The 26,566-nt window shown below is 43.3% G+C and overlaps 2 protein-coding genes across 3 annotated transcripts in view; one reads left to right on the forward strand and one right to left on the reverse strand.

The window, feature by feature from the left end:
• The window catches only part of LOC309712451 (uncharacterized protein), a 79,791-nt gene extending 55,955 nt beyond the window's left edge, over positions 1–23,836 (forward strand). The window contains exon 6 of the mRNA XM_082543256.1: positions 21,680–23,836. Within this exon, the coding sequence (XP_082399382.1) occupies positions 21,680–21,724 (45 nt within the window). The 3' untranslated portion in view covers positions 21,725–23,836. The remainder of the gene's footprint in view (positions 1–21,679) is intronic.
• Positions 1–26,370, reverse strand: mrtfba (myocardin related transcription factor Ba). 2 transcript variants are annotated; one of them, XM_082543231.1, is made up of 17 exons: positions 26,124–26,370; positions 18,404–18,485; positions 16,703–16,940; positions 10,848–10,913; positions 10,667–10,722; positions 10,492–10,567; positions 10,122–10,283; positions 9,849–10,012; positions 9,631–9,759; positions 8,915–9,162; positions 8,144–8,315; positions 6,047–7,054; positions 5,757–5,864; positions 5,505–5,654; positions 5,278–5,412; positions 5,043–5,103; positions 1–3,897 (listed from the first exon to the last, which is right to left on the reverse strand). In XM_082543231.1, exons 3-17 carry the CDS (start codon positions 16,863–16,865, stop codon positions 3,404–3,406), a joined length of 3,192 nt encoding a protein of 1,063 aa, XP_082399357.1. In that variant the 5' UTR covers positions 16,866–16,940; positions 18,404–18,485; positions 26,124–26,370; the 3' UTR covers positions 1–3,403. The 2 variants fall into 2 exon arrangements, with proteins under 2 accessions (XP_082399357.1, XP_082399358.1); XM_082543232.1 differs by lacking the exon at positions 26,124–26,370 and adding an exon at positions 25,978–26,083.
• Between the last annotated feature and the right edge of the window lie 196 nt (positions 26,371–26,566).

Consider the following 26,566-nt stretch of genomic DNA (forward strand, 5'->3'; position numbering starts at 1 on the left):
TTTTCACAGTACACCAAATCTTTATTGACACAAAAGCATACAGTACTTATATACATCTTTTTGAGTATTTACAAAATAGAGAGCCCATGGATGTTACACATGTATAAAAATATGCATTACATCTATATAAATATGTACACAATGTGCAAAACATATGGCGTTACAAACAACAAGAGGCATGGCATGGGAGGCGGCGATAAAGAGAGGGGACTGGAACTACTAACAATGCGAAGCCTTAGTTTTTAACCTTTCAGCGTCAATCTGCGATTGAGGATGGAGCCTCTCAGTGCCTCATTTGTAAATTAAATATCCTCCACAGAGCTTTGTTCCACCAACAAATATACAGTGTTCACAGGATGATAAACAGTGCAGGTGAATAAAGAGAGCAGGAGCAGGCAGCTGAAGTCTAACAAGCAAACAGCAATGTTCAGAAAACCTGCAGGAATTCTTCCACGAGAAAAATGAGTTATTTCAATCCTGACACACACCCCTCCCTCCCCCTCGTGGGTAATGAAGTGCGTCTGAACTGTATTACTCTGTAGTAAAGGCTCTTACACGAATAAAATCAAGGCAGGATCTGACACACAGTACAGCATATGTCGAGGGAGAGCAGCTATTATTGCTTTTAGCTGTCCTTGCCTGGGCCAGTCAGCAGCCACAATAGCGAGCTGGGAGTTGCGTCGCATCACAAACGTGTGGATTTACTCCAGCAAAGAGATTTATGTTTATCTGATATGAAAGATTTTGTCTTAGAAAAACAAAAATATACACATAAAACAAGATTAAATGTTGAATCTTTTACTTTAATTCTACAAAGAGAAAAGAGATACAAAACATAAAAAAAATGAGAGTGAGAAATATAATGTTTCACTGCCTTTTTGGCAACAACGTATCGAACGTGACAGCCTTTAACGCTGACAATCAGAAGGAGGAAAAACGCGTTGAACATGAATCAGCCAGTGACTTTCACCGTACGTTTTACTCGTCGCAGTGCGCTCCACGAAGCAGAGGTAAACGAGAATACGAGCTCGTCTCTGAAGGAGCGTGGGATTGACGAGAGTTTGTTAAAACAAGCTGAAAGACGACGCAGCAGAAGCTGAGAAGGAAGTGTGTGCAGCATTTGGCGTTTCGCTTTTCGTTTGGGATCCGAGCACATCTGCGAGTCCTGGCCCGATCAGGTGATACAATGTGGGACCGCAGCAGGAAGAGAGTCCGCTCGGGCCTCCACATCACTGCTTTTACAGGCAAAAAAAAGAAGAAATCTAAACATTTTTGCCTAATTTGCTAGTTTTTTTTCCCTGTTTCTGTTACCCTGAAGTATCAACAGCTGCTGTTGAAGATGTGCCGTGAAGCCACAAGAGAAGTGAAACATCGCCCTCTACTGCCTGCGACCATAATAACAGGATAAAGTGGTTAAAATGTAAACGTGATTTCACTGACTGATATAAAAAGAACATTAAAAAAAGTCTTAAAATATAAAAAAGTCCCACACAGTTACACTGCATCTGTCCCAAAAACATAAACAAATACAAAGAATTAATATTCAGGTGAGTGAACTTTGATGCCTTCAATTAAAAGGCAGCCTTCACTGACTACTTCCTGCTGTGCATCACACTGTAAAGGTGTCTACGTTTCTCTTTTTTTAAAAACTTTACTCCGAATGAACGACACAGATACAAGAAAAAAAAAACAGTAAAACAGTCATCGGGAGCCTTACAAAGAGACAAATTTGGAATATTCAAAGCAGGTTGCAAATGATTGGAGTTGGGAGATGTTTTGCAAATTCCTTTAGACAACTTCAGGGCGGCAGCAGAGTTTGAAGCAGCCATAGACTAAACACGAGTACGATCATGCACACGGAGACACGGCTGTACATGCAAGAGACGGAAAGACAAAGACAAACAAACACAGTCACACACACACACACACACAGAGGGGCATGCTTCTCTCACACACTGCCCGGAAACTGACTTTGTCTACAAGCCACAGCAGCTGATGTATCGCCCTTAAACCAGCGGAGTATGATTTTAGAGTATTCCGATTCCTCCAATGAGCAGTCGATCCCGTATTGAAAAGGCTTGTGAACCAAAGCAACCCATCTCTTTTTTAAAAACTAGAGCAATTTCCTCTCCTGTCTCACACACACAAAGTGCAGGCATACTGCGGGACACCCAGATTTAAAGCTCAAAGACATCTTCCGATAACTGGCAGCACACCTATTACAGATGTGTGTCTGCAAATTGATACTTGTTCCCTTTCCTGTTTCGCTAATCAGAAGAAGAAGGAAAAAAAAAAGCTGCCAACTTTTTTTTAGAGTTAAGTCCCACTTTTTAAAAGTACATTCACAATTCGCGACTTGGACAACTGCAGTATCTGCGCAGCCAGTGGCAACGTGATCTTATGTCACAGTCGTGACGATCGCCTTGGATATGCAGTGTTCACATTTCCTTGTTCTGAGGTCAGCGAGGTGCGTCGTCAGATTTGTGCGCCTCTTTAGTGCATAGCTCTCACGTCGACGGGAGGAGCCGCCGCCGCCTCCTCTCGTCGTCGTGTTGTTCTTTAGAGTCATTGGTTGATCAGCTTGACTGATGGGAGTCAACGATAGGTCAGGAGAAAACAGTCACATCTGTTACAAACAAATCACGGACCAGTGCGAACAGAGGCTCGACTTCATTCAGACATTCCTTCACACCTCAGTCTGGCAGCTAGCTGAGTGTATAACCCCGGGCTTAGCATCGGGTGCGTCGTTATAGAGACTCGAGTCTCCTTTTACTTTAGTCTGAGCCTCCAGTCATGTTGTAATCACCAGCTTTTCTAACCTAGCATGTGACAGCACTCACGAGTGTAATTCATATCAGACCTTCAGGAACTGTCTGACACGTTGATCTATCACGATGAGTAAAACAGATGCCGTTTTCCTCTACTAGAAATGATCCCCTCAGCTCAGTTTTCTTAGTGTGGTTTAAACTATTTACAAACAGTCTGTTCTTCCATTTAGCATTTGGCTCTGTCTCCTTGGCTCTGTTTATGATTGCTAAAATCATGACATCAGACACTAAAAAGTCTATTCTGATTAAAAATCCCTTTATTGCAGCGCAGCGTGACCGCAGTCACCTTTCGGCGGACGCTTTCCAGGCCGCCGAGCCGTTACGGGACTCTCTCCTAAAGCTGTGCAAACTCCTGCTTGTAGTTCTGCTCGGATCAGCCTCTCTTCCTCTAGAGTAGTGGGAATATTACAGATGGTATGGATGTACTGGTAAGAGTGGTATGGCACTTAAAGGCCATGTTTTCTCCTTTTATGTATTATTATTACTATTCTTTTTTTATTTAAAATCTCTGAAGCTTTCCCTTCATCCATCCATCCATCTTTCACACTTCTCCATCTTCATCATCAAAGCCTCCATCAGTCCCAGTGCAGGTCATGTGTATCCAGGAAGTCCGTTGGGATCCCCAGTGGTGTCAGCATCCCGCCAGGACCCGGCGGCATGGTGAGGTCCAGCCACTCCATGTTGTCCAGGGCCGGGTCTGACAGGCCCATGTTGAGTGAGGACGAGGAGGAATCGCAGAAAGACAGCTCTGACGTGTCCATGGGTGAGAAGGGCTGCTGGTCCATGAGCTGGGCCTGCAGCTCCTCCATCAGGCCCTGCGTGCGAGGGTCTGACGCAGACGGCGTCTCGGCCAGCGTCCCCTCTAGAAAGGCTTCCAGCTGATTGTCTGTGGCCAGGGACGATAGACCGGGCAAGCACGGGTTCACAAGCATGGAAGGAGGGGCTACCTGGACCTGCGGGGGCGGTCTGGACAGGACGGTGTTGACTGGAAGGGTGGTGATGCTGGCTGTGACAGGGAGAGTCTTGGGGTGAGACACCGGTGAGTTCTGATGGATAAATGGAGTGATTTCTGCAGGCGGGAAAACAAAGATCAAATAAGGATGCAGATTAAAAACTGACATATTTAAACATGTTAGTTTGTCCACAGTGGATCTAAAAAAAGAACTCATTTATAAAGTGATCTTAGATCGTATCGGTTTTTAAAAAGAGTTCAGGCTGTAGAAATAAATCACATCCTTTAAGCCAATTATGAGGCTTACTTATGGGTCAATAACTTGCTGAAAAAAAAAACAGCCATTTCAAAGGATGTTTCCTTCTTTGATCATTGATCAGCTCGTGTGCTTTAAGTTATCGTCTTATTGCATCAGTCAATCTCTCCTAAGCTTCAGGATACAGACTCTTTCCCTGATCCTCTCCCTCAAATTACAGTTTTAAATGATTTGTTCCTTTAATGCTCACAAGGCATCCACACACTCATGTAGCAAAGCAGCACCGAGCCTTTGCCCCTCTGAAAACGAGCGCTTCACAGTTAAAAGAGTAACATGTGACTCTCACATGTCACACAACTTTGTTCGGGAGTTGTCAGCTTTGAACACTTGCACAGAGTTTTTAGTTGGACACGCCAACAAAGATTTCAGAGAAGTTATGGAGGTGGGTGTGGCTGCGTTAGTGCTCTCTTTAGGTTCTTCTTCACTTCTTTCAAGATTGTGTGTCACTCACAAGCAGAATAGCAGTGGTGCTTTGTGAAGTGGGTTTTTAGGGATGTGCATCTCTAATTTATTGAGGAGGTTTATTTTTAAAGGAGGAAAGCCTCCACGAAGGTCCCTTCTAATCTCGTCTCATTAACCTTAAAAACAACTCCTAGAAGCTTTTATAGAAGTCCCTGTCATGGTGAATTCAGAGTCTCTCGCTTTTTATTAGTCGGCAGTGTGAGGACGATCGGAGCATTTTATGACTCATCAATGCAGAAAAAGTCAAATTCACATTTCCAAATTACTTGAGTAAAAGTAACCCCTTTTGGCAGTCTGCAGTTTACACAGTACGTGGTCTCTGTTATACATAATATCCAAAAGGCTGATATCAGATCAGCCACAATCAGCTCGAATCTGCCCACACAGCAGCTTATTCACCGTTTCTCTGACACTTGGGGCTTTTTAAACTTCTTCACACTGAACAGAACGTTTTTCTTTGCACCGTCAGTGTGCACCAACTTACCTCCGCTCTCTATAAGGATGTCAAACAGGTCGTCCATTTGCTGGCTGGTTGCTGTGGGAACCTGAAAAGACATTTAAGGACGTTAAGAGACTCGACGCTTTGTAACCAAAAACGAAAAAGCTGCTCAAGGCTGGAAAAACTGGAAGTATACGCCTACGTTTTTTATGCTTCTCTGTACTCTGCACACATCAGTTTCAGTAGTGTGTGTGTCAGCTGTGGCTTGTTTTCATCTAACCTGTGAAACGTTGTTGATGTGAAGACTGCGGCTCTGTTTGATGGCCTCCTCATAGCGGGGAGGCTCTCTGGTCTTAGGAGGCTGGGGAACCAGGGAGGTGGGCTGGAAGATGAAGGTGGGCTGAGGAGAGGAAGGCTGCAAAGATGACAGAGAAAAGATCAAATCAGAGAAATATGTGAAGATCTGAAGAGTTAAGTTCAGAAAAATGCTGAATTCCTGACAGACACCTTATTGAGGGGCCCGTTGGAGATTTGATGGTTGGGTGATGCTCGTGGAGAGAGCTTATTCTCTGGGGAGCTTCTCAAAAAGCACTGGGGATTCATCTCAGGTCTACTCTGGTTCTCCAAGCCAGCAGTGTTATTGCACATAGTCAGAGTCTGCCAAGACATGAGAGAGTCTGACATCAGACCTCTGTGCATCACAGGTCTTTGAGGCTTTTGTGTAGAGCTAACTGGAACTACTAATGAGACGTGACTCACTTGTAGCAGCGGCTGCTGGCTGGGTGCCATCTCCACCTTGGTGGTCTGCAGCTGAGGGACTGAGGAATGGACCAGGCCTGGGTTTGAGACTGTGGCCTGGAGAACAGGCTAGTGCAGAGGAAAGACATGCGAGACCTTAAGACCTCAACTTTACAGAGGATGAGTCGAGATGGTTCTTTCTAGGTTTTATATTAAGATTATCATTAATAATGCCAAGATGAGTTTATAGTAGATCAACACGCACTTACTCTGTGACACCCTCTGCCATGCTACGCCACTGGCTCACTCACCTGCAGGCTGACGGTGGTGCTTGGCAGCTGGATTGCAGCAGCGTTGTTGGGCAGTGACACTGGAAGGAGGATCTGTGTTCCAGCTTGGCCAGTTGCTGTCAACAAAGTCCGAGGCTGACCCAACACCTGGGAAACACCACCCGAGTGGCTGATGAAGAACTGCTGCAGGCTGGGGGGTGTGGGCTGGGACTGTGGCTGGGCTCGGAGTTTGAGACTTTTCTGGGACTGCGAGAGGAGCTGTGGGCTGCTGGTTACTTGAGGCTGACCTGGGGCCTGGATTTGTGTGATGAGCTTGGTTTGGGTCTGCAGCGGCTTGCCAGAAGAAACGGTCACATCCTCCAACTTCACCACTCCTGCCACGGGTGCTGAGAGTGCCTGTGAACCCAGGATTGAGCTTGGGATAGCAGCAGTCGATGAACAATTTGACAGGACTGCACCTTCGACTTTCACCAGGTTAGAGTTGAGGACAGGAGGAACAGAGTTCACAGCAGCTCCTGGAGCGATCTTGGGGGACATAGAGGCAGAGTCACCCTGACCTCTCTTCTCCACTTCCAGTTGCATCTTCAGCACCTCCACCAGCTTCTGCTCCTGCTCCAGCTTCCTCATCAGCTCTTCTATCTGCCGCTCCTTCTCGTGGAGCCTTCTGTCCTTTTCCTCTGGGACTTTGAAAGACTGTGAGGACTGTGGCCCTAACGAGGTCAGCATTTGAATTTCAGACATCCCTACATCCTGCTGGAGGGCGGAGAGATCAAAAGGAACAGGTGAGACAGGCGGCGTAGAGCTCATGCTCTCTGGAGCCACCTGCTGGACTGGGACTACAGCAGGTGTGGTAGTTGTGGTAACCTCCATGGGGATGGCAGATAGGGTAGTAGTGGCAGGAGTGGGGATGCTGGCAGCAGCAGTGGTGCTGGGATTGTCCTGGAAAGGCTTCAGTCTTTCTATCAGATCCGTCTTTGTTCCCGACACTGGGAGGCCACGAAGCTTCAGCTCTAGTTTCAGCTCGGCCACCTGGGAAGACAAAAGGAGGATCACGTCAGCATCAGATTTTAGACTTTAGTAGTCTATTTTTACAGGAGCAGTTCACTCTCTTTGGAAATGTGCTCATTTTATTGCCAAGAATTAGAAGAAAAAAAAAGATTAACATAATTTATGTGTGTTTGTTAAATTTGTAGCTGGAGACAGCAGATGGTTGGCTTTGCATTAAGACGCGGAAAAATGTGGAAACATGTTGGCTGTGCTTAAAGGGACAACAATCCACCAAACAGCACGTCTAAAGCACATCATATCTTGTATGACTCATGATGAGCCATCATAAAACCAACAAATACCAGCCACAAACGCCTGACTTCATACGTGCTGCAGTTTTCAGGCTTTGTGCGAAGACACGCTGCTTCAGGTTGGAGTTTCTGATTTAGTGCGCAGGCAACATAGTGCCATTAATCTTCTCTAATAACACTGTAATAAAGCAAATACCACACTTCAGCACAGAGTCTTTCCTACAGACGTAAGTACTGTGGCACGGACACCTACAGGAGCTGTGAAACTGCAGTGTACAGTTTTTGTGCTGATGTTAATGTTTGGAACGCTGTAGTTACTGAGTCAGCAGAGCACAACTTTACACACTTTGTGCATCGGCACTCTGCAACTTTACATGATGTTAAGTTTTTAACGATTCAACAAAGATCGCACCCACAGGAGCTGCCAAGCAAACCTGTGTCAGGAAGCTCACGGTGCACCGTTTTTGTGCTGATGTTAATGCCAGAGGAGGCTAGGACTTCCTCTGCCAAACAAGCCAGACTTTTACATCTGCTCTGTAACTTTACATGGTCTGACACTTTGTGGCTTGTTGCAGGGTTGCATCTTATTATAGCAAAACACTTCAATTCAGTCAGTTCTTTAGAAGGCCCAGTTTTTTCACAAACATCTATAAAGGCTAAATGCATAGCTAGGTGACACCTGCAGCAATGGGACTGAAAAAAAAAAAAGAATTCAAAGATTAAGGAGTAGTCATCCAGTACTTTTGTCTATGTTATTTTTCTCTGGGTCAGTTAAACAGAAATTTCCAAAGTGCCTGGGAATGTGATTTTGAACAAATACCTTCATCTCTTCCAGGTTGGCAGGCAGGACACCGGGTTTGCGGTTGGACAGCGAGTTGTTTGGCCGGGCCATTGCTGAAGGCAGAGCAGCAGGGGGAGGTGCAGTGGGCAAAGACACCACAATAGAAGTTGGCAGTGTACTCCCACCGTTATTCTGACCCTCTGCCACAGGTCTGCAGCAGAGGGGGGAGGGGAAAAGACAAACAAAGATGAGGTGATTGTTTTTTTAAGGAAATCCTTTCTGAATTACAGGAATATGAAACAAAAAAAGAGGAAGTGGAGGTGGGAGAGAGGGACGGTGTTGTTATAGAGAGAAGAAAGGCAGAAAGAAGAAAACAAGGAGAGGAAATGGGTTCAAACAGTCCATCCATCCTGTTCCTCTTGCCTCACTAACAACACCAGTCAACCAAATCACAGGCCAACAGCGATTTCAAAGACAGCTTTGCTACACCGCTGCTGCCAGGACTTTCACGAAAACAGCAGCTGGTTCATCAACATCCTGTTAGTTATCAATATGATTAGGCACAAGCCTGTTATTGGCGCTCTGCCTCTCTGTGTTGTTGAAAACAACAATATTTGGCTTTGTTTCATAATTAAAAATCAAATGTCAAGCAAGCCAAACTAGTTTAGAAACACAAAAATAGAAAGAAACCCGTCTGAAGTACAGGTAGAAATAAAACTGCAGAATAACACTGGTTTCAATGTTAACACGGGGGGGGGGGGGGGGGGGGGGGGGGGGGGCTAGTATTTGTAATTTGCTTTGCACACGTACTTGAGCGGTGCTGGTAATATAGTTTGGTAGTTGTAATGCTGCTGCTGCTGGCTGAGGATCTGCAGCTGGAGAAACAGCTGCTGTTGCTGCAGTAACCGGGCGTATGAGGAGTCCATGGGTGCTTCGCTGGCCTCCTGCTTCTGGTCTGGGGGAACATACTGGTGGTACTTAAGCTTTTTCACCCTCGGCTTCGGCTCCTTGCCCTTCTTACTGCGACTCTTCTCTGAGGGAGCTTTCTGCTGACTTTGCTTTGGTGGAAGCAAACGTGGAGGGAAAAAGTATTAACATGTGTTAAACTCAACAACAGTCTCTCCCCTCCTCTCTGGAGGGGAGAGGGAGGGGAAACAGGAGGACAAAGGAGGGGGGAACAACTAAGCTGTAGTGCCTCTTCACCTCACTGTACAATACCTTGTGCAATACTTTTTGTAAATAGTCAACAGTGCAATAGACTCAATACTTGAAATGTGCAATTCACTTGTATTTTTATTTTTTATTCCTATTTATTCTATTTATCCCCTTTGTATATTTTATTTATATTTGTTTCTGTATTTATATATATATATAACAATTCTGTAACTGTAACTTCGGTCGTTGCTGTGCTTTTTTTGGAAATCGAATTTCCCAGAGGAACCCACCTGAGGGATTAATAAAGTTCTATCTTATCTCTTATCTTATCTTAGAAAAGCAGAAAATGGAAACAGATGCGTTGTGCTTACTTTCACCAGTGTTGGGGCTGGTTTTGGAGGTACAACTGTAGCGACTGGATGAGTGAGGGTGACAGCTGGGTGGCTGGCAGGCGGCTCATTGGTGGCGATTACTTTCATGAAGTCTGTTTTTGGGACGGGCTGCAAAGAAATAATGGGTGGAGGGGGACACACTTAAAACCTCCAATGTCACTGTCGTTAAATAACAACAGTCTGGGCCTCCAGCTGACCTGCAGGATGGTGCTGGGCAGTGCTACTGGAGAGGGCGTCTCTGGTGCTCTGCTCTCCACCGGTGAGGGTGCAGAGCTCTGGGACTCCTGGCTGGCCGGTTGCTCCGGGGACAAAGCGTCGTTGCTGTCTTCCTCAAGAACCTTTGGATAATTCACCTGGCCCACTGAAAGATAGTAAAAATTACAAATCTTTTATCATTATTCAAAGGATCAAACAAAGACATCTTTTTGTACCGATGAATTTAAACGTAAACTAAAATCATGTGTTCTCACCGATGATGGCTTGTTTAACGCTGGAATCCACCGGCAAAATGTTTTTCTCCACCAGCTCCATTGGGCCTGGTCGCTGGGCGATCTTCTCGTTGAGGTTGTCTGCTAGTCGGGCTCTCTTCAGTTTCATCTGAGTGGCCTGTAGTGAAGGTTCTGCTCCGGTCTCTGGGGACGACAATAAAAATTGTTATACAATCAGTCATAAATCAAATCAGCTAAATGCTCTAACATCAAGTTAAAAATACATCCTTTCTTGCTTAAATATGACATCAGTCTTTCTATTTCAACACTTTAAAGCACCACAGGAAACAATACTTAAAGCATTGTTAAAAAAAAGAAGTTTGTGCATTGTGAAATAGGCAATTATTAGAACCTTGCAGGATGTGCATCCTGACCAGCTCTGCTCTTTCTGGACGACTGCGGATCTTATGTTTGAGAAAATTCTCAGTCTGGAGAGGAAGGCAGACACAGATCAGTTAATTACTTAAATTTTACTGTTACTAACAACTCAAGTTTACATTTATGTAGTTTTTTCCCCATAAACTTACCCGGGCTCTCTCCAAGCTGCGAATCTGCCCGTGGAAAGCTGCCGGACTCTTCAAAGCTGCAATACAAAACATTTTCATCTACTTTATTTTTTTAAATGTCTCCTGAGTTATCAGTATGAACCAGGGTACCACTTTGTTATTATTTCCCACCCACGCCACAATAGCTGTTGCAGTTACTCACGTGGCATAATGCCCTGGTCCACCAGCTGCTCCCGGGTTCGCCTCTGCTGGAGTCTCAGCTGCAGCACTGAAAGCAAACATGGAAAAGCAAATTTAACTGCTATGTAGAGAAAAAGATGAGAAACCTTGCTTGATGCTTAATGAGAACTACGAAAGCGAGGAAATAAAATAAGGAAGACAAACACAGAAAACCCAAAAGATGACGAGAAAAATGTCTCACTAATGCAACTCATAGTGTACTCATCGTGCTGACGTTACGTATATTTTCATGTTTAGGATGACTGTGCAGACTTTCACGCTAAATGCTCTGCAGCTGATCACATCTTTACAAACGGGGTTAAACAAAGAGGTGCACGCTAGCGTGGCGAGTCTCTCCCAGGTATTAGAATTCTGCCGTTTTAGGCGATTGAACCTAAAACCCTGTTATTGTTTTGTTACTTCACTTCTCAAATCTGCCTGGTAAGACTCAAATCGTGACTGTAACAGTCGCTGCTGAGGGATGGGAGGCAATAAAAATTGCCCTGTCATAACTCATCACTGACAGCCTGCAGTGTGAAGATCTAAAGCACAGCTATCTCTTAGCTAAGCAAAGACACTCACGACTCAATACACAACATTTTGTTTCATTATTTTGTTGAAATGTTCTAAACTACATGAAAAATCATGGACAGGAATATTAATAATGGCATCATGTGTTTAGAGATATTCTATCAACCATTTATTCACCTTTGTTTAAAAGCTGAAAGCCAGTCAAATCCTCTCGACCACGGAGTAATAAGACCATCCAAAGAGCTTGTCCTCCCACAGTGGGATGTTTATGCTACAGAGCCTTTAACCTCTCCTCCACCTCTACTCCCACTACTCCCATTTTCACTGAAACCAATTTGAGATGAGTTTGTTTGCCTCGTCTGTATCGTCGACACATCATAAGACGTAAAAGTGTTTTTGTAACTGCAATACACTACAGGAGCAGTATCACCTATATCGCCTGCTAAGGCTGCACTCAACACTAATGAAGAAGAACGGAGCGCGAAACAGGAGGATGGAAGAAAATGTTAAAAATAAAAAATAAAAGTTTGGTTTCTCCCCCCCCCCCATGTAAAAGCACAGAAAACAAAGTTAAATGCAGAGTGCAAAGCATTGATGCTGCTTCATTACAAGCATTTAAATGCCGCATACTGGGGCTGTGATGTCATCACTGAACGGCGCAGTTTTAGAGCGCGCAGCGTTGATACCTCGTTTATGCTGCTGTTTGTACAGTAATGTTTATGTTAGCTTACCTGTAGGAAGCTTCTCAGAATGTTTGCTAAGCCAACACGAGTCAGTTTTGTTAGCTAATGAGTGAAATATGATAGTAAAGCATTAAACAGGGGCACTCGAAAAGAATCTGCACCTCTCAAATGGCTGAAGTCACGACAGAGAGCATTGTTATCAGCAGCTGGGAACATCGTCTCAAAGATAAGAGCAGGCCTCACTCCAGAGCACGTCCAATTAATCATCTGTAAACTTTGGAAACTTGTTATTTTGGACTAGAAAATAAAATCTTTTTGATTGAATTGGAAGCTTTATTTGAGCTTATGGGCAGCAGCCATTTTTACTTTCCTATCTGCACATTATTTTTTGTTTAAATACTATGAGGACTTTAATTTGTATTAAATAAAAATATTAGCCATTTCATTTTTATTCTGACGGTCTTATCGAGCAATGTTAAAAACACAGCTGATTATTTTAAAATTCATGTTTCCTGGGTCATTATTTGAATTTGCTGTGAGACGAGACAACAGGGTGATTTCACAGGTGGGCAGACTTCAGCAGGTGGAGCCTGGAACAGGAGGTTTGCCCAAAGGGAGCAGAGATTAGAGTTATTGAGATAATCGTCGACTAATTGAAGAAAATTTGCAGATTAGCCGGTCTTAAAAATAACGTTTAGTTGGAACCCTACACCAGACTGCACTGTTTCTTAGAGTTTCAAAGCAGTTGCTGACTCAGCGCTGCAAGACACTGAACGTAAAAAGGCAGCAACAACTGCATGCTCAGCAGAAACCGCTTCTCTCAGAAACACCAGCACACAGCTTTAATGGGATTTCATTAAGAGACAGTCACACAGGGACGTATACACTGAGTGGGAGTTGCAAATGCCCACAGATTAAGCACCGGGCACAAGTACAGTTACTTCTGTATTCACAGGAAGGGACACGTCAAAATTACTGTGAAATACAAACTCCTACAACACAACAGGAAACAGCTGCCTCACCAATATTTTGTCTTTCCCATCTGTTTACCGCCAATCGCTTTCATAACTGATGCCCATTTTACAGACGAAACTGGTATTAAAGGCAACGCAGCTCCGGTCAAAAATTTACAGAAATAATTGCCGATTCAAAAAAAGAAAAAGAAAAAAATCAGTAACGTGGACTCTCGCTGCGCTCTGTAAACACTGCGAGCCAGGTTTCGGTGGAGACATGTATGCTTAAGGTGATTCAGTTAAGACTTCCAGTAAACAACGTCCCCGAATTCCTCCGGGAAACGGCGCTCAGACTGACAAACACACGATGACCTGTGACCTCAGCAGTGTGAAGGGAAACTGTGGATATGAATGAGGCGTTTATGCGCTCACACAGAAATAAGGAAGTAAAAGAAATGAGTGTTGTTAAACCAGTACCACACACAATATATATTAGAGATTATGTGTAAGCAGACTAACGAAAAAACACTTTGGAGACACAGCAGGTTTGACTGCCTTTGTAAAGCGTTTGCTTTGCCTGCGCCTTCAGTGCAGCCTCTCTGCTCAGATTTGCTAAACTAAAAGAAATTAAAAGATAACTACTTAAACGTTTACAACTCAGGACACCTTTTGATTTTAAGCCCTTCTTTAAAGTTTTCCTAATAACAATCTGCAGCAATCAGACACTGAAAGCAAACTTGTGAGATAAGGAGAAATGAGACAGGAAAAAAACAGCATGGTTACTGTTAAAATATTTGAATGCTGGACAGTGCAAGTGTTTCAGAGTACGGAGGAAGTGGAGACAACCAGGGTGGAGTAAAAGATAAGGTCTTTATCACAGAGTCTCTGCTAAGTTCCAGTATTCTGTATGAATCAGGCATACTGATTGCTTCCCGGCTGCAGCTCCTAAAATGTGGAACAATTTGCCTTTGCACATTAGACGGGCCTCCTCTCAATAGTTTTTTAAACCCACCTTTGACACCTTGTGAGATGTTTTAATTTTACTTTTGTTCTATTGTCCTTCTCGTTTTACGTCTTTCGTGTATTATTCTGTATAGCACTTTGGTCCTTTGTGGCTGTGTAACAGTGCAGCCTGCTCGGAGTGTCTTTGAGTTAGTGTGAGCTGTCCTGAGACAATTAATTGCTCACAGTTGTTAATAAATTTAACAGTAGGGAGATTACACAGCTGCTGGCAGAGGCGTACATTAGCAAACACCCTGACAGCTGCTTAATATGACGCTGAAATGGAAAGTGTTGCTGGTGAGCTCAGCAGTTTGTCAAAAGCACTCCTAACCACCGCTGTGTATTTATTTGGACAGTATTAAATGAGTAATGATAACATCCTAATGAAACCCATCATAAATAAAGATTATACAGGGTGGGCCATTTATATGGATACACGTAATAACATGGGAATGGTTGGTGATATTAAAGTCCTGTTTGTGGCACATTAGTATATGTGAGGGGCAAACTCCTCAAGATGGGTGGTTTAGAAGTCGGCCATCTTGGATACAACTTTTGTTTTTTTTTCAATAGGAAGAGGGTCATGTGACACATCAAACTTATTGGCAATGTCACAAGAAAAACAATGGTGTGCTTGGTTTCAACGTAACTTCATTCTTTCATGAGTTATTTACAAGTTTCCCTCCCTGTGGGCTTCAAACTATTTTACATGATCTATATATAAGCTTCGACATGTGATCCTAAAAGAGAGAAGTCATTTGTATTTGTGGAAACGTGGCCTGTATTTATTTCTTTACTTGCTCTCAGTCTGATAAACAATAATTTCATAAAATACTCGATTAAAATCAGTCAGACACGTCCACACCATCTCTTCTACCAAAACCCTGTACAGGTTGGCAGGACAAACTTCACATCTTAGAAGAGAGCCGGAGATCAATAATAACTACTGATAAACACAGAGTGTGAAAAGGTAACTTAAGAAGAAACACTCAGTGCATTATGGGAAGTCCCCAGCAGCCCAGGCCTTTTTCAGAACAACTAAGGGAGGGTTCAGAGTCACCCGAAACAGGCCTAATTATAAGCTTTATCAAAAAAAAGTAGAGCTGGTGTCTGTTTCCTGTATCCAAACTGGTTCCACAGCAGAGGGCCTGAAATCTGACACTGATTAACACACCGTTACCCTGTTTCTGAGAGGCTTGTGAGCTGCCCACGTGACAGACCATCCAGCCATGAAACAGTCGTGCATTTCTGTATTACTCATGCTTAGGCACGTCAGCCTGTCATGTGACATCCAAACAGAGACAGAAAAGTTTGTGAGTTGCAAGAGATCAGCCAGCGCTACACTTGGCTAGAGAACACGTGCGATACGCGTCTATCACCCGTTCTGGTCCATTTCTTAAAACCGCGAATTCCAAAAATAAACACCTCAAGTGAGATGGACTTCCTGTTCAGAGAAGTCAGTTACTCAAAGCTAATTATAGGTAGAACTCACAATTCGCAAACATAAAAAGAAAATCAACAGCTTGGTGGAGATTCGTTTTATTCTTATTATTTGTTTGCATATAAACTTCTGCTTACCAACTTCAATTTTTAGGCTACTTCCTTTTCAGACTCCTAATCTTTGTCAAAACAACCTCAAAACCCTTAATCTCCAAACTCCATCCTGCTGATAGTGGTGCTGTAATTCTCCTCCTCTCCCTCCAGACTCTCTGAGCTCGCCACAGCTTAAGACTCAGAGCCGTCTGATGGCAGACAGATTAACACCTGCATGATAAAAGCCAATATGAGAGGAGGGACTCTGCGGTTGGCAAAGTGCTGTGGAGGGCTCAGAGGGTGGAAAGTATGAGGTATGTTTTCTCACTGGAGGGGAAATGACAAAAGCCGAGATGATGAGTGGGTGCTACTACTGTTGACATTCCACAGAAATTTTCCGCAGTCAAGCCGTTTCTCCTGCGAAATCCTACAGTCACCCAGAACGTGTTAAATCCAGTCTGGAGCAGCTTTGATTAAAACCCACTGCAGCATTTGTTGACTTGCATCTGACGAATTAAGATTTTCTTGGGAATCATGATCAATACCGCAGTGACTGGACTGAATGGCTTAACTGGTCTCCATACGCCAGTCTAAGCCACGATTAGAAGCTGGCGGTGAACCGAACCCGCTCCCAAAGCCTGGTATTTGCATAGCCATCCATCAGTGTCATATTCAGTCCCATGTGGATGCCAAAACAACACTGACACTGTGAGGATTTAGAAGCAGAGCTGGTGGAGGAATCAGGAGTTGAGGACTGAAGCGTGATTGGCTAATAGAGTGGCAGTTAGTGACTGCACATCTTTGTATTTACATTATTGGACAGTGTGTGCGCTATCAACGCATGCAATCTTCAAATACAGTATTTGGCATCTTCAGTTTACACGGTTTCTGCTGATTTTATCTACGAAACTATTTTGTCTGTGTTTTATCTGTATGCATGTAGCTGATAATAATGCTTGTTATTCTCTAACACCTTAGAGAATAACACAGAAAGAGGGATTTACACATATCACTTTTCTCCGTTTTTCACTGCTTTTTAAATAATGTCACTCAGTTTGTGCTGCAGCAGAGACAGGAAGTGTGGGAAGCCAACAGAGATGAACTGTGGAGGTTGTGTGGCAGCAGTGTATCCTCACCATTTTTGCGTTCACTGAGCGGAGGCAGGCTCTGTGTGGGCTGCAGCGACAGCTCCTCCATCTCATGGGTCACAGCCTCGCTCTGGGGACTGGGCACCAGTAGATTTGACATCTCGCAATCCCCCTCTGCTCCTAACTGCCTCTGGGAAGCCTGGGGCTCCATCCTGCCTCAGGAGGTTGGGGAGGCTCTGAGGCAACCAACGGATCACCGTCCCTGTGTGTAATGTCTCCCTGCTACCTGTGTAAGAGCAACAGGAAAGAAGAGAAAGAGGAGTATCAGTTAAAATCCTTCCTCAACAGGAGGAATGCGTCACTCAACGATACTTTGTGGGCTCCTCGAAAATAACGCTAATTCAGAATAACGAGCATCATCATCCTGTTGGTATGACTGCTTCACCCAACTGGTGAAATGCTAAGGGTGGCATTTCATTTCAGCCATCTGGAACAGCTCAGTCGCAGCCCAAATTATTCATTAAGCCAGCTGGGTTGGCTATTATACTGAATAATCACTTCAAACCGCTGCTCAAGAGAAACAACGCCAATTTGTGCATGAATGTTCTCTCTGTTCCGACAGGCTTCATAATCCGGAGCATGACGTCGTTGTGGTGGTTTCAAACGGAGGGAACGGAAACATTTCGGGGAGCAACACAAACAGTTTAGTATCCATGGCGTCCCAACAGTCTGCTCGGTCTGAGCCATTTATCGCTCTCCAGCAGCACCCAAATCTATCCATTCCTGGACCTAAGCACTCTTTAATAACCATCCTGATGTGCTGCTTTTGGCTGAGAAGCACCCTGTTCCTATTGCATCTTTATTTTCTCCCCTCAAGTGTCAAAGGCATCACACAGACCACAGAGTCTGCAGCACCATAAGACATGCAACAAATGCTTGGACTTGAAATCAGTTTTCATTTATAAGTCTCTGCTCTCGCAGCGCTCCACTACACTGTTTTCCTTTAAGATCTGTGCCAGTTTCACAGACCAACATCAAGAGTCTGCAGCTCCATTAATCTGGCATTAAGTACTAACAGGGGAGTCATTGCCAGTTAACTTGACATTTATTCTCAGTTGGTCCATGTTAACTGCTGCAACCACTACAAAATTCACCCCAGTCGCCAAAACTTTGGTTTCTAATCCATCACCACTCACTGCCTCTTATATGATGATTATGTGCTATTAAAACAACCTGGTTCAGCGACAATTCGGGCCTTGAAGTTCAGCAGTGTAACCTCAATGGCTTTCTGTGGTAAAACTGCAGAAACAGTGTTTCACACAGTGACTGTAGAGGTCAGACATTTTCTAAGAAGGGTGCATGCGTCTAAAGAGAGACACAAGCCTACTTTTTTAAGTTTGCAATTTAAATTACCAAGTACTTTGGAACAAAAAGCAACAGGGCGACATACTCCAGTGCATTTGCAGTGAGTCTCATCCTCTGGATGGACGACACACTCCTGGACCGGTTATCCCTCCAGTCTGTCCAAAAGACCAGACTTAAACGCAAAAACTGCCACGTAAACAAAAACAGCCTTGAAATAGAGAAGTGATCAAGCAAAATGGATGGATGGATGCTTGTTCCCACACTACGTTAAAACAAATGCAGTTTGTCTGTTAGCTTGCTGGCACACAGCTGGGACGCCGATGCAAAGAAAACCATCGCCTTGGGTGGTAACTGTATATGAGCTGTTGATGGGACCATTCCTACCTGAGGAAGCAGCAGACAAGGGACGGAGAAAGAAGTCTTGGCTAGTTGCTGTGAAGAGTCACACTAAGCCATTGAGTCGAATCTGGAAGGAGAGAGAAAAACAAACATCATGAGAATGAAACTCACAAGTGCAGCATGTTTTCCTTTTTTTCAGATGACTCAGTGACACTGGACAGTCAGTGTATAATCCTACACCACATTCAGTGCTAAGCCTGTTTCACTAAAAGTCTCTTCTGTTTCTGTCTAGTCATAATGGCTGTTACATTTAAAGAAGAAAAAAAAAAGCAGTAAGCTTTATTTTCCTTTATTTCTGAAAAGCGGTGGCTGAATATTAGCGTGTTTTCAGACCACCAAACCAGAGTTTAACATAATAGAGGGGCAAGAGAAACCACACTGAGAAACAACTACTTGAACCTAATGAGAAATCCGATCTGCAAAACATGGTGCCACTGTGATGCTGCTTTAAAAGGTGCGGCGAATAAAAGTAGTAAGCACCACTTCAAAATGCCGCAATGGATGCGGCCGACACTCAAAGCTTCATCTGGGTCTGAAAAATCACGTTCAAAGGTTGCACGGAAAACATGCACACTATGATCGTCTATACAAAGACAACAGAAACTGCAGCTGTAGTGCAGCATCATACTGCAGCATGAGGCAGAGAAAAGGAATCAATCAGCCACACAAAGAAGCTTTTAATCCTCTCTGAGATGTGTGCAAAGTAGATAACTTAATTAGGATAAGACTCATGCATCAATTCACTGACACTCTGGAAAGATAATGGCCTTGTGCCACATTTCTCATACTGCATGCCCATGTACATACCCGTGCTTCTGTATGGAGTGTTTGTGCAGTGTAAATGAAGCTTTTATAAAAAGGTATTCTACGTGCATAAATGCTAAAAGTTGGTTATTTTAGCCTATTGCTGTGTGGCTGCTAAGCAGTATGACAAGATCTTAATACAACAACCTTTAAGCACCTGTGTGCCACATCACGTTTGTGCATTACAGTAAGATTGCCAGTTATCTTGTTGATGCGGGTTCCTCCCTAACAGCAGTAACAAATGCAGTTTAGCATATTTTAGCCTGTTCAACAACTTCACTTCAAAAACTCACATCGGTCAGACTATAAAAATGAAGCTAGATGGATTTCGTATCACAAGAGTGAACGGCAGGAGAGAACAGCAGTGCAGCATTCCAGCAGCCAGACCTCCGTGACATGTGCGAGTACATGTTGAGCGAACAAGTGAGTGCGAGAAAGGGGGAAGTGAAAGAGAGAGGAAGGGCCCAACAACTGTCGCAGCTGAAGAGGTTTTGTGGGATAAACATCGGTGGTCCCCCTCGCAGAATCAAAGAGCAGATCCAGACGGCAGGCGCAGCATGTTGCTGTGCCCTCTGTTCTTTTAATGGCACGAGGCAACAAGCCGCACATTCCTCATCAAAGGGTAATGCGCACAAACACACCTCTAGAAACAAAAGGGTGCTTAACATTAGCGAGTGAGCGGTCGCTACTCATTCACACAGGTAATAGATGTGCCGCACGACTGGCTTCACCTTCCAGATGCAGAAGCTGCATGTATATTTTACTGTTTATGATTCTGCCCGTGGGCGTGTTACAGACACAGACCACTGTTTGGTGCAATCACAAACACATAAACAAGGACACCCTTCGCTTCCCTGTCAGCACACATTTGTCATCCAGTTTTCTCTACTGTAATGTGCAAAATAAGATCTTGAGCAACGCCTCACTTCTCTATATCATGATAGGAAAATGGGAAATGGGTGCAGTAACAAATTGAAATGTGTGCAAACACACATGGAAATAGATTATAGGAGGCTAAAACTATTTTTAAAATTCCAGTGAGCTTGAAAGTCAATATTTGTTCTACTGCACAGGCCGAACTCTCTTTTTCCAGGAACAGTTCTCCAGGCTTCTTGAAGGACACTCAAAGCTCTTCTTTGGATCCTGCACAAACACTGTACAGACTACGAATGTACAATACATCAGTTTGAGTTAATGCTAGGCTCGTTGATATTTACAGATGGCAGTGGCTGAAAAGATAAACACTTTTCACACGGGAATTCTGAACAATGATGCAAGAACCGGGTTAGCACACCGACTGCTGTCGTCTTCATATGTAGCGCACAACACGAGATGGTCACCTCAAGACAAGTACAGGAGGGAGCTGCCCGGGTAAGACATGAGCAGGCGGGAATTCACCGAACAACTACCACTGCCGTGCTCACGTGTACTTTAACTTTGCATTTGTTTTGGACAAAGACCATTTAATGGTTGATTTGCCTGCATCAGATTTTTCTCTTCTCACACGCAGCACCATTATGCAGTATTTACGAACGTTCAGGGCTGCGGCGCACATGTGCAAACATCCATTTCAAACCAGTTCAGATACAATTATTGTTACAATGTCTTATTTTGAGGAATTTCCCTTTCAACGACAAAATTAAAAAAAAAAAAAATGCCTGTACAGGGCGATGACGACGAACACAGTCAAGTTAACTTTAAGTATTTGCATAGGTAGGGATGAAGACAGCGAAAGGGGTTTTCAAAGTATTTGGAGCTCAGCCGAGGTACCATGGAAATAACAGCCTATGAATTAGAGCAGGGCGATATGGCCAAAAATATTTATCACGATATATATTTGAAAATTTGCGATAACGATATAACTGACGATATAATTGATGCGAGACAAAATACAACTCCACAACATTACTAGCGCAAAATACAACCTTCCATTTATTTTCACTTAAACAAGAAGCTGGTTTTTATGTACATTAAAGCTTTATAAAAATGTAACAGTGCAAATGCAAATTCCTTGCTGAAAGTTTAACCAAAAGGCATTTCCAGTAGAAATGGGCTGACATATCCTGAGCATAACCATGTATAATATCCACTGAAGTTAAAAAGAGGTGCTTTGCAACATTAAACTGCAGTGTGCAGTACGCATTTTTCGGACCATAAGGTGCACGGGATTATAAGGCACATTAAGCGAAACAAAGCAGTCAGATAAATCAAACTTTATTAAACTCATTCTTCTTGCTTCCGCCACTTCTGTACCATTGATTCATTAATGTTGAATTCTCTGGCAGCTGCTCTATTCCCATGTTGTTGCAGTATATTAATGACTGACCTCGTATTGTGGATGGATTATCTCAGTTGTTCTCCTGACTGAAGTTTGGTCCGTTTACAGCATCCTGCCATGCGATTGCATTTGTCTCTAACTATCAGGAACCTTAACGTTAACTTTTATAAGTGGAAAAGTTAGAGCTGGGCGATAGAACGATAACGATATGTATCGCGATATAACTTTTACTCGATAGAGAAATTAAGCTATCGCGATAGACCTCGCCGCTCTTGTCCTCTTAAAAAAAAAAAAAAAAAAAAAAAAAAAAAAAGGGTCAGCCGATCCAAATTCAGTAGCGCAGAGCCGAACCAATCACAGCCGCAGCGTCACGTCGCGTGACTTGTTACGTACAGCGCAAGTGCCAAGCCGCACGTGTGTTTGTTTGGGAAGCAGCCAGCGGGTAATGGAGCCAGCGCGTAATGGAGGAAATGAGCGTGACCGAAGAGAAAACAGATGATGGTTCCAACGCCGGAGAGATTGTCGAACGGAAGAGCCATAGAAGTTCCGTAGTGTGAAGGTATTTTGGCTATTTCAAGTCTGACAAAAAACAGAGTAGCGTGCACTGTAAATTGTGCCGAAAGCAAGTCTGGAAATACAATAAACTGGTGCATGCGTCACACTGTGCGCCACGTTATTGTTTCGGTGAAATGAATTTCTACAATACTGTTAATTCTACTCTCTGCAGTGTTTAAATGCTTACATATACACACAGTTACTGTCCGTCCACACATACGACTCAGTTCTGCTTCTATGCCCCAGCTTTGTTTACTTTTTCCCACCGAGGCTTCTAGACTTCTGATTGGCCAACATTTCTGCACGGTTAGGAATCTAGCGCCACCTGCTGCTTTGGCATGTTCATAGCAGTGTTTTCCTTCATTTCTGCCTTTATGTGTGGACGGGATTATTTTTTAAAACGAAAAATCTCAGTTTTCAAAAATACCCGTGTACGTGTGGACGTAGCCTCAGTCTCTGACTGGAAGCGCTAATTCGTCATTCGGCTTTTGTCAGACTAAAGTAACTGTTACAACTGTTTGAAAAGCTAAGCTATACAACAAGGAGAGATTGAGAATTTCCTTTTAGTTCTCAGTTTATTTGATATTGACAAAAGTTAGTCAGTTTTGTCTGTTCTTCTGTAAAACAAACTAAGATTTATTTTTAGAATTAATATTTTGTTTCTAAGTGGAATTGACAATTTAGTCTGTTTCATTTGTTCTATTTTGAAACTTAAACGCTTTAGCGGCTGCCTTTTGTGTAGTTTGCAATATTTGCCTTTATTTATCTGAAAAAGTCTCATGTTCCTTAAGTACATCTACCCTGTTGAACTTATTATGGGAAATAAATATTTAAATAAAAACAAGCTGCTGATTATTTCACATTTTACTTGTGAGCAACGGCACATTTAAATCTTACAAATATAGTTATTTGGCTTATATCGTGATAGATATCGTTATCGCCTGAAATGAAAAAAACATATCGTGATATGAAAAAAATCTCATATCGCCCAGCTCTAGGAAAAGTGTTAGTGTTCGTCCTCCAGCTTCACTGTTTATGTTATGCTAACATAGCTGTGTCGCTAGCGATCACGTAGCACATCATTATATACCAACTAGCCCAACTTCAGTAACCCTACAAACGTCACTGCTGTTTAGTTTCCTGTCTTCATTTATGTTGGAAGTGATAGCAGAGCTGTAAGTTTGAATTTTTTCAGAAATCTCTCCGTCAGAACATGCTATATCATGCTTAGGTAACTAGCGAAACTAGCGAGCTAACTTCCGCTAGCTTCCTGCTAACTTCTAACTCCGTTAAATGTAATAAATTCTGTTTTCATGGATGCCTGGAAGTTAAACTTCATAATTACACCTGGTAAAGCAGCAATGCTGATTGTTTTATTAAAGATGAAAGAATTTAGACAGTTTTTAACTCTCAGTGATGCTGCAGTGTTCGTTTGACCTGAAGAATACGGAGTTTAGGACCCAGATTACTCCCAGATTTAAGAGCATCTTAGTCCGACAAATACGACAATAACGACGGCCGCTTGCATGTTCTGCAAAAAAATGTGCTTTGTCGTGTATCTGACGGACAAACACCAAACCAGTTCCACATCACTGAAGTTGCACCATTTTTACAAACCAATTCTGGTTCATCTGTTTCACTCAACAATCGGCCATGTGCGTATGAAAACAAAGGCACTGCGCATGCGCGTTTTACTCATATTCTATCGCGATATTTCATTTTCCTATCGTTGCCTAACATTATACCGGTATTACCGTGAACGGTATAATATGGCCCAGCCCTACTATGAATGACTATGCCATCCTTAGATCATTGCGCTTGCTAAACTAGAGCTAAAAATAAACGTCCTCCTGGTGAGACTTCTGAAAAGTCAAACAGATTTCAGATGGTGATTCGGAGGCATTTCTCTACATTATCAATGCTGACTGGAGATGTTAGCACAGTGCGGTGTTCTCAGCTAAAGCCAAACGAGCCACAGAGGATTTTAAGATTAACTAAACTAACACTGGCTTCAGGTTTTATCTGTGTCCGATTATCTGCAGCGTGACAAAGGAAGATCAGTCAAGTCAACAAAGGTGTCCAGGCTGATGACAGAATGTGGGTGTGCCTGCTGCCTTAGGCTCTTCTTTCTCTTTCACTGCCTTATAAAAAAATAAAATAAAAAAAACAGGCTACACTCGTGCCATACAGGTGACATAATTTATGGCATTTTACCGGGAAAAGTGTCTTGATTGTCTTGAGAGAAAAAGGCCTATATAGAAAAAAAAAGGACAACATTTCTTAAGCAGAGAGCAGGATTCTAGAGGTAAAACAATAAAACAATTTATACAATATTAAAAGCAATGGAAAGTGGTTTACAATCACAATAGCTTTGCAGGCATCGCTGCAGCCACAGAGATATGTACCCACAGCCGTTGCAAACATGTCTGAAGAGAAGGTCATGGGCCACCTTACAAATAGCCCTGTAGAGAACCCCAGTGATAAGGCAGCCACACACACCCATTCTCTTAAACAGCCTGAGATAACTGAAATTCTGAGACCTAGTGTCCACACTGTCTTCATAGAAAAACGCACAGACTGAACATCCCCTCTGATGAACTGCCATGTCATGTAGTCCTGTTTAGGACATGCCTGTTTGGCATGGCACAGCAACAAAAAGAAAATCAAGTACTCTTTTTTTTTTTTAAGTCACAGCATGCTATTCTTCAGTATGAAACACAGCTCAGCTTCAGCTCAAACAACAGAACAATGTGTAGGGCGTACATGAGAGCCGCTTTTGAGCAGTTTGAGTCTGCAGATTTCTGAGCCTTCAATAGACCAGGTCTTGCAGGACAAAAATGTCTGCTTTTAACCAAAGATAAGACAGGAATTATGTCATCACCCTGCCTCATTCAGCCACAGTCGCTGCTCTGCTCTTGTTTCCCACAGACACACATGTGGTGTCGTTTCCTTCCTGGCTGCCTTAGGGGACTTTGCTCAAAAGATCCCCTTCAAAAGAAGAAGAGAAATAAGAAAGAACCCGTACAAACAGACCAGGTAAACCACACTAAAAGTTTCAGTGTGGTGACACCTAAGCAAAATTAAAACTGCGACTCGGAGGATTTATAAAAGCCCCTAATTTCCCAGCGCATTGGGCTGCTTCTTTGGCCTGTTCTATTTTGCATGACAAGCACCGCAATACTGGAAACCGCAGTACTGTTGCAAACTAACCCTACACTAAAAGGCAGAAAAAATAACCTACAGCCTCCGTATATTTCCGTTCCCATGCAACCATATGCACAATGTTTAAGATAACGTGAATAATTCACACTTTACAGTGACACGCTGACTCGACAGAGCCGCCTCTGAATAAACGCTTCCTGCCAGTCTGCATGACTCACACACAGGCTGTTTGGATTTGCTGCACCACAACCTCTAGACATTTTTATTTTACTTCTATTTGTTTTTTCACTTCATTAGACTAGGAAGGCTGGAAGAGAACATGCCGGTGTTTCAGTAAGCCAGGAGACTCAGTACACTGCGACAGTATTACTTGAGAAATTGGCCTGTCGGCTCACTAACACACTGTATGCCATGCCTTACAATTCAGACAGTATCCGCAGTTAGCTAGAAGGAAATGGCTGAAATAAACACACACCTTGCACAAACACCATACTCACAAAAGGCTAGTCTGTTTAAGCAGCAATAATAGATTTTCCCGAGGGAGTGTTATTGAGTGAGACGGCTGGGCTGTTATCGCAGAGGCGAGTGGGTGTGGGTTAAGCTAAGGCTGGATAACTACTTTAAATCTGACAGGGGAGTGAGTTACAGACAGCGACGAACATAAAATATAATGAAGCGCTTTCATGACTGTCATTTCTAGGAAAGGGAATAAATACACATCAAGTTACAGTCAAATGAGCCTTGTCCATGCTTTCCTTACCAAGCCACGCTCTGCTGTCTAGGTCTGCACATCACGAATGCTCCTCAACAACAACCTCCTAACATTTTCTCCAGTTAGCTCGCTCCAGCTAACATGGGCTAACATGCTAAAAACAAGACAGCGCCGCCCCGGGTTTGTGCTCTTACCGAAATATGACGACTTGAAAAGCGAATCCATCCGAGCCGTGGTCTGCAACGAGGTATCCAAATTGCGTCAACGGAATTATGCTAAGTATTCAGTTTTTTTTATTCGTCTAGCTCTGAGATTGAAGTTTATTTCGCGGACTAAAATGGCTGCGACTGGTCTAGGTTCGGATGCAGAGTGACGTAATGACGTTGTCGGACAGGAAGCTCGGGAGAGGTCGGCAGGGGAGGAGAAGGGTGGTCCTCTTCACTGGGCAGCACGGTCACTCCTTAAAAACCGGAATTTCTCCTTCAAAGTACAGACGATTGCAATATAATGGATACGTAATGGAAACCTATGTCAACAAGAGCAAAACGAACAAAAAGAAAAAGAAACAAACATAAAACGTGACTTTAGTCCTTTGGTATGTTTTGAATATGTTGCATAACTTTCCACAGTGTAGACC

Source organism: Aulonocara stuartgranti (genome assembly GCF_965226115.1).
Source record: "Aulonocara stuartgranti genome assembly, chromosome: 8".
Taxonomy (NCBI): Eukaryota; Metazoa; Chordata; class Actinopteri; order Cichliformes; family Cichlidae; genus Aulonocara; species Aulonocara stuartgranti.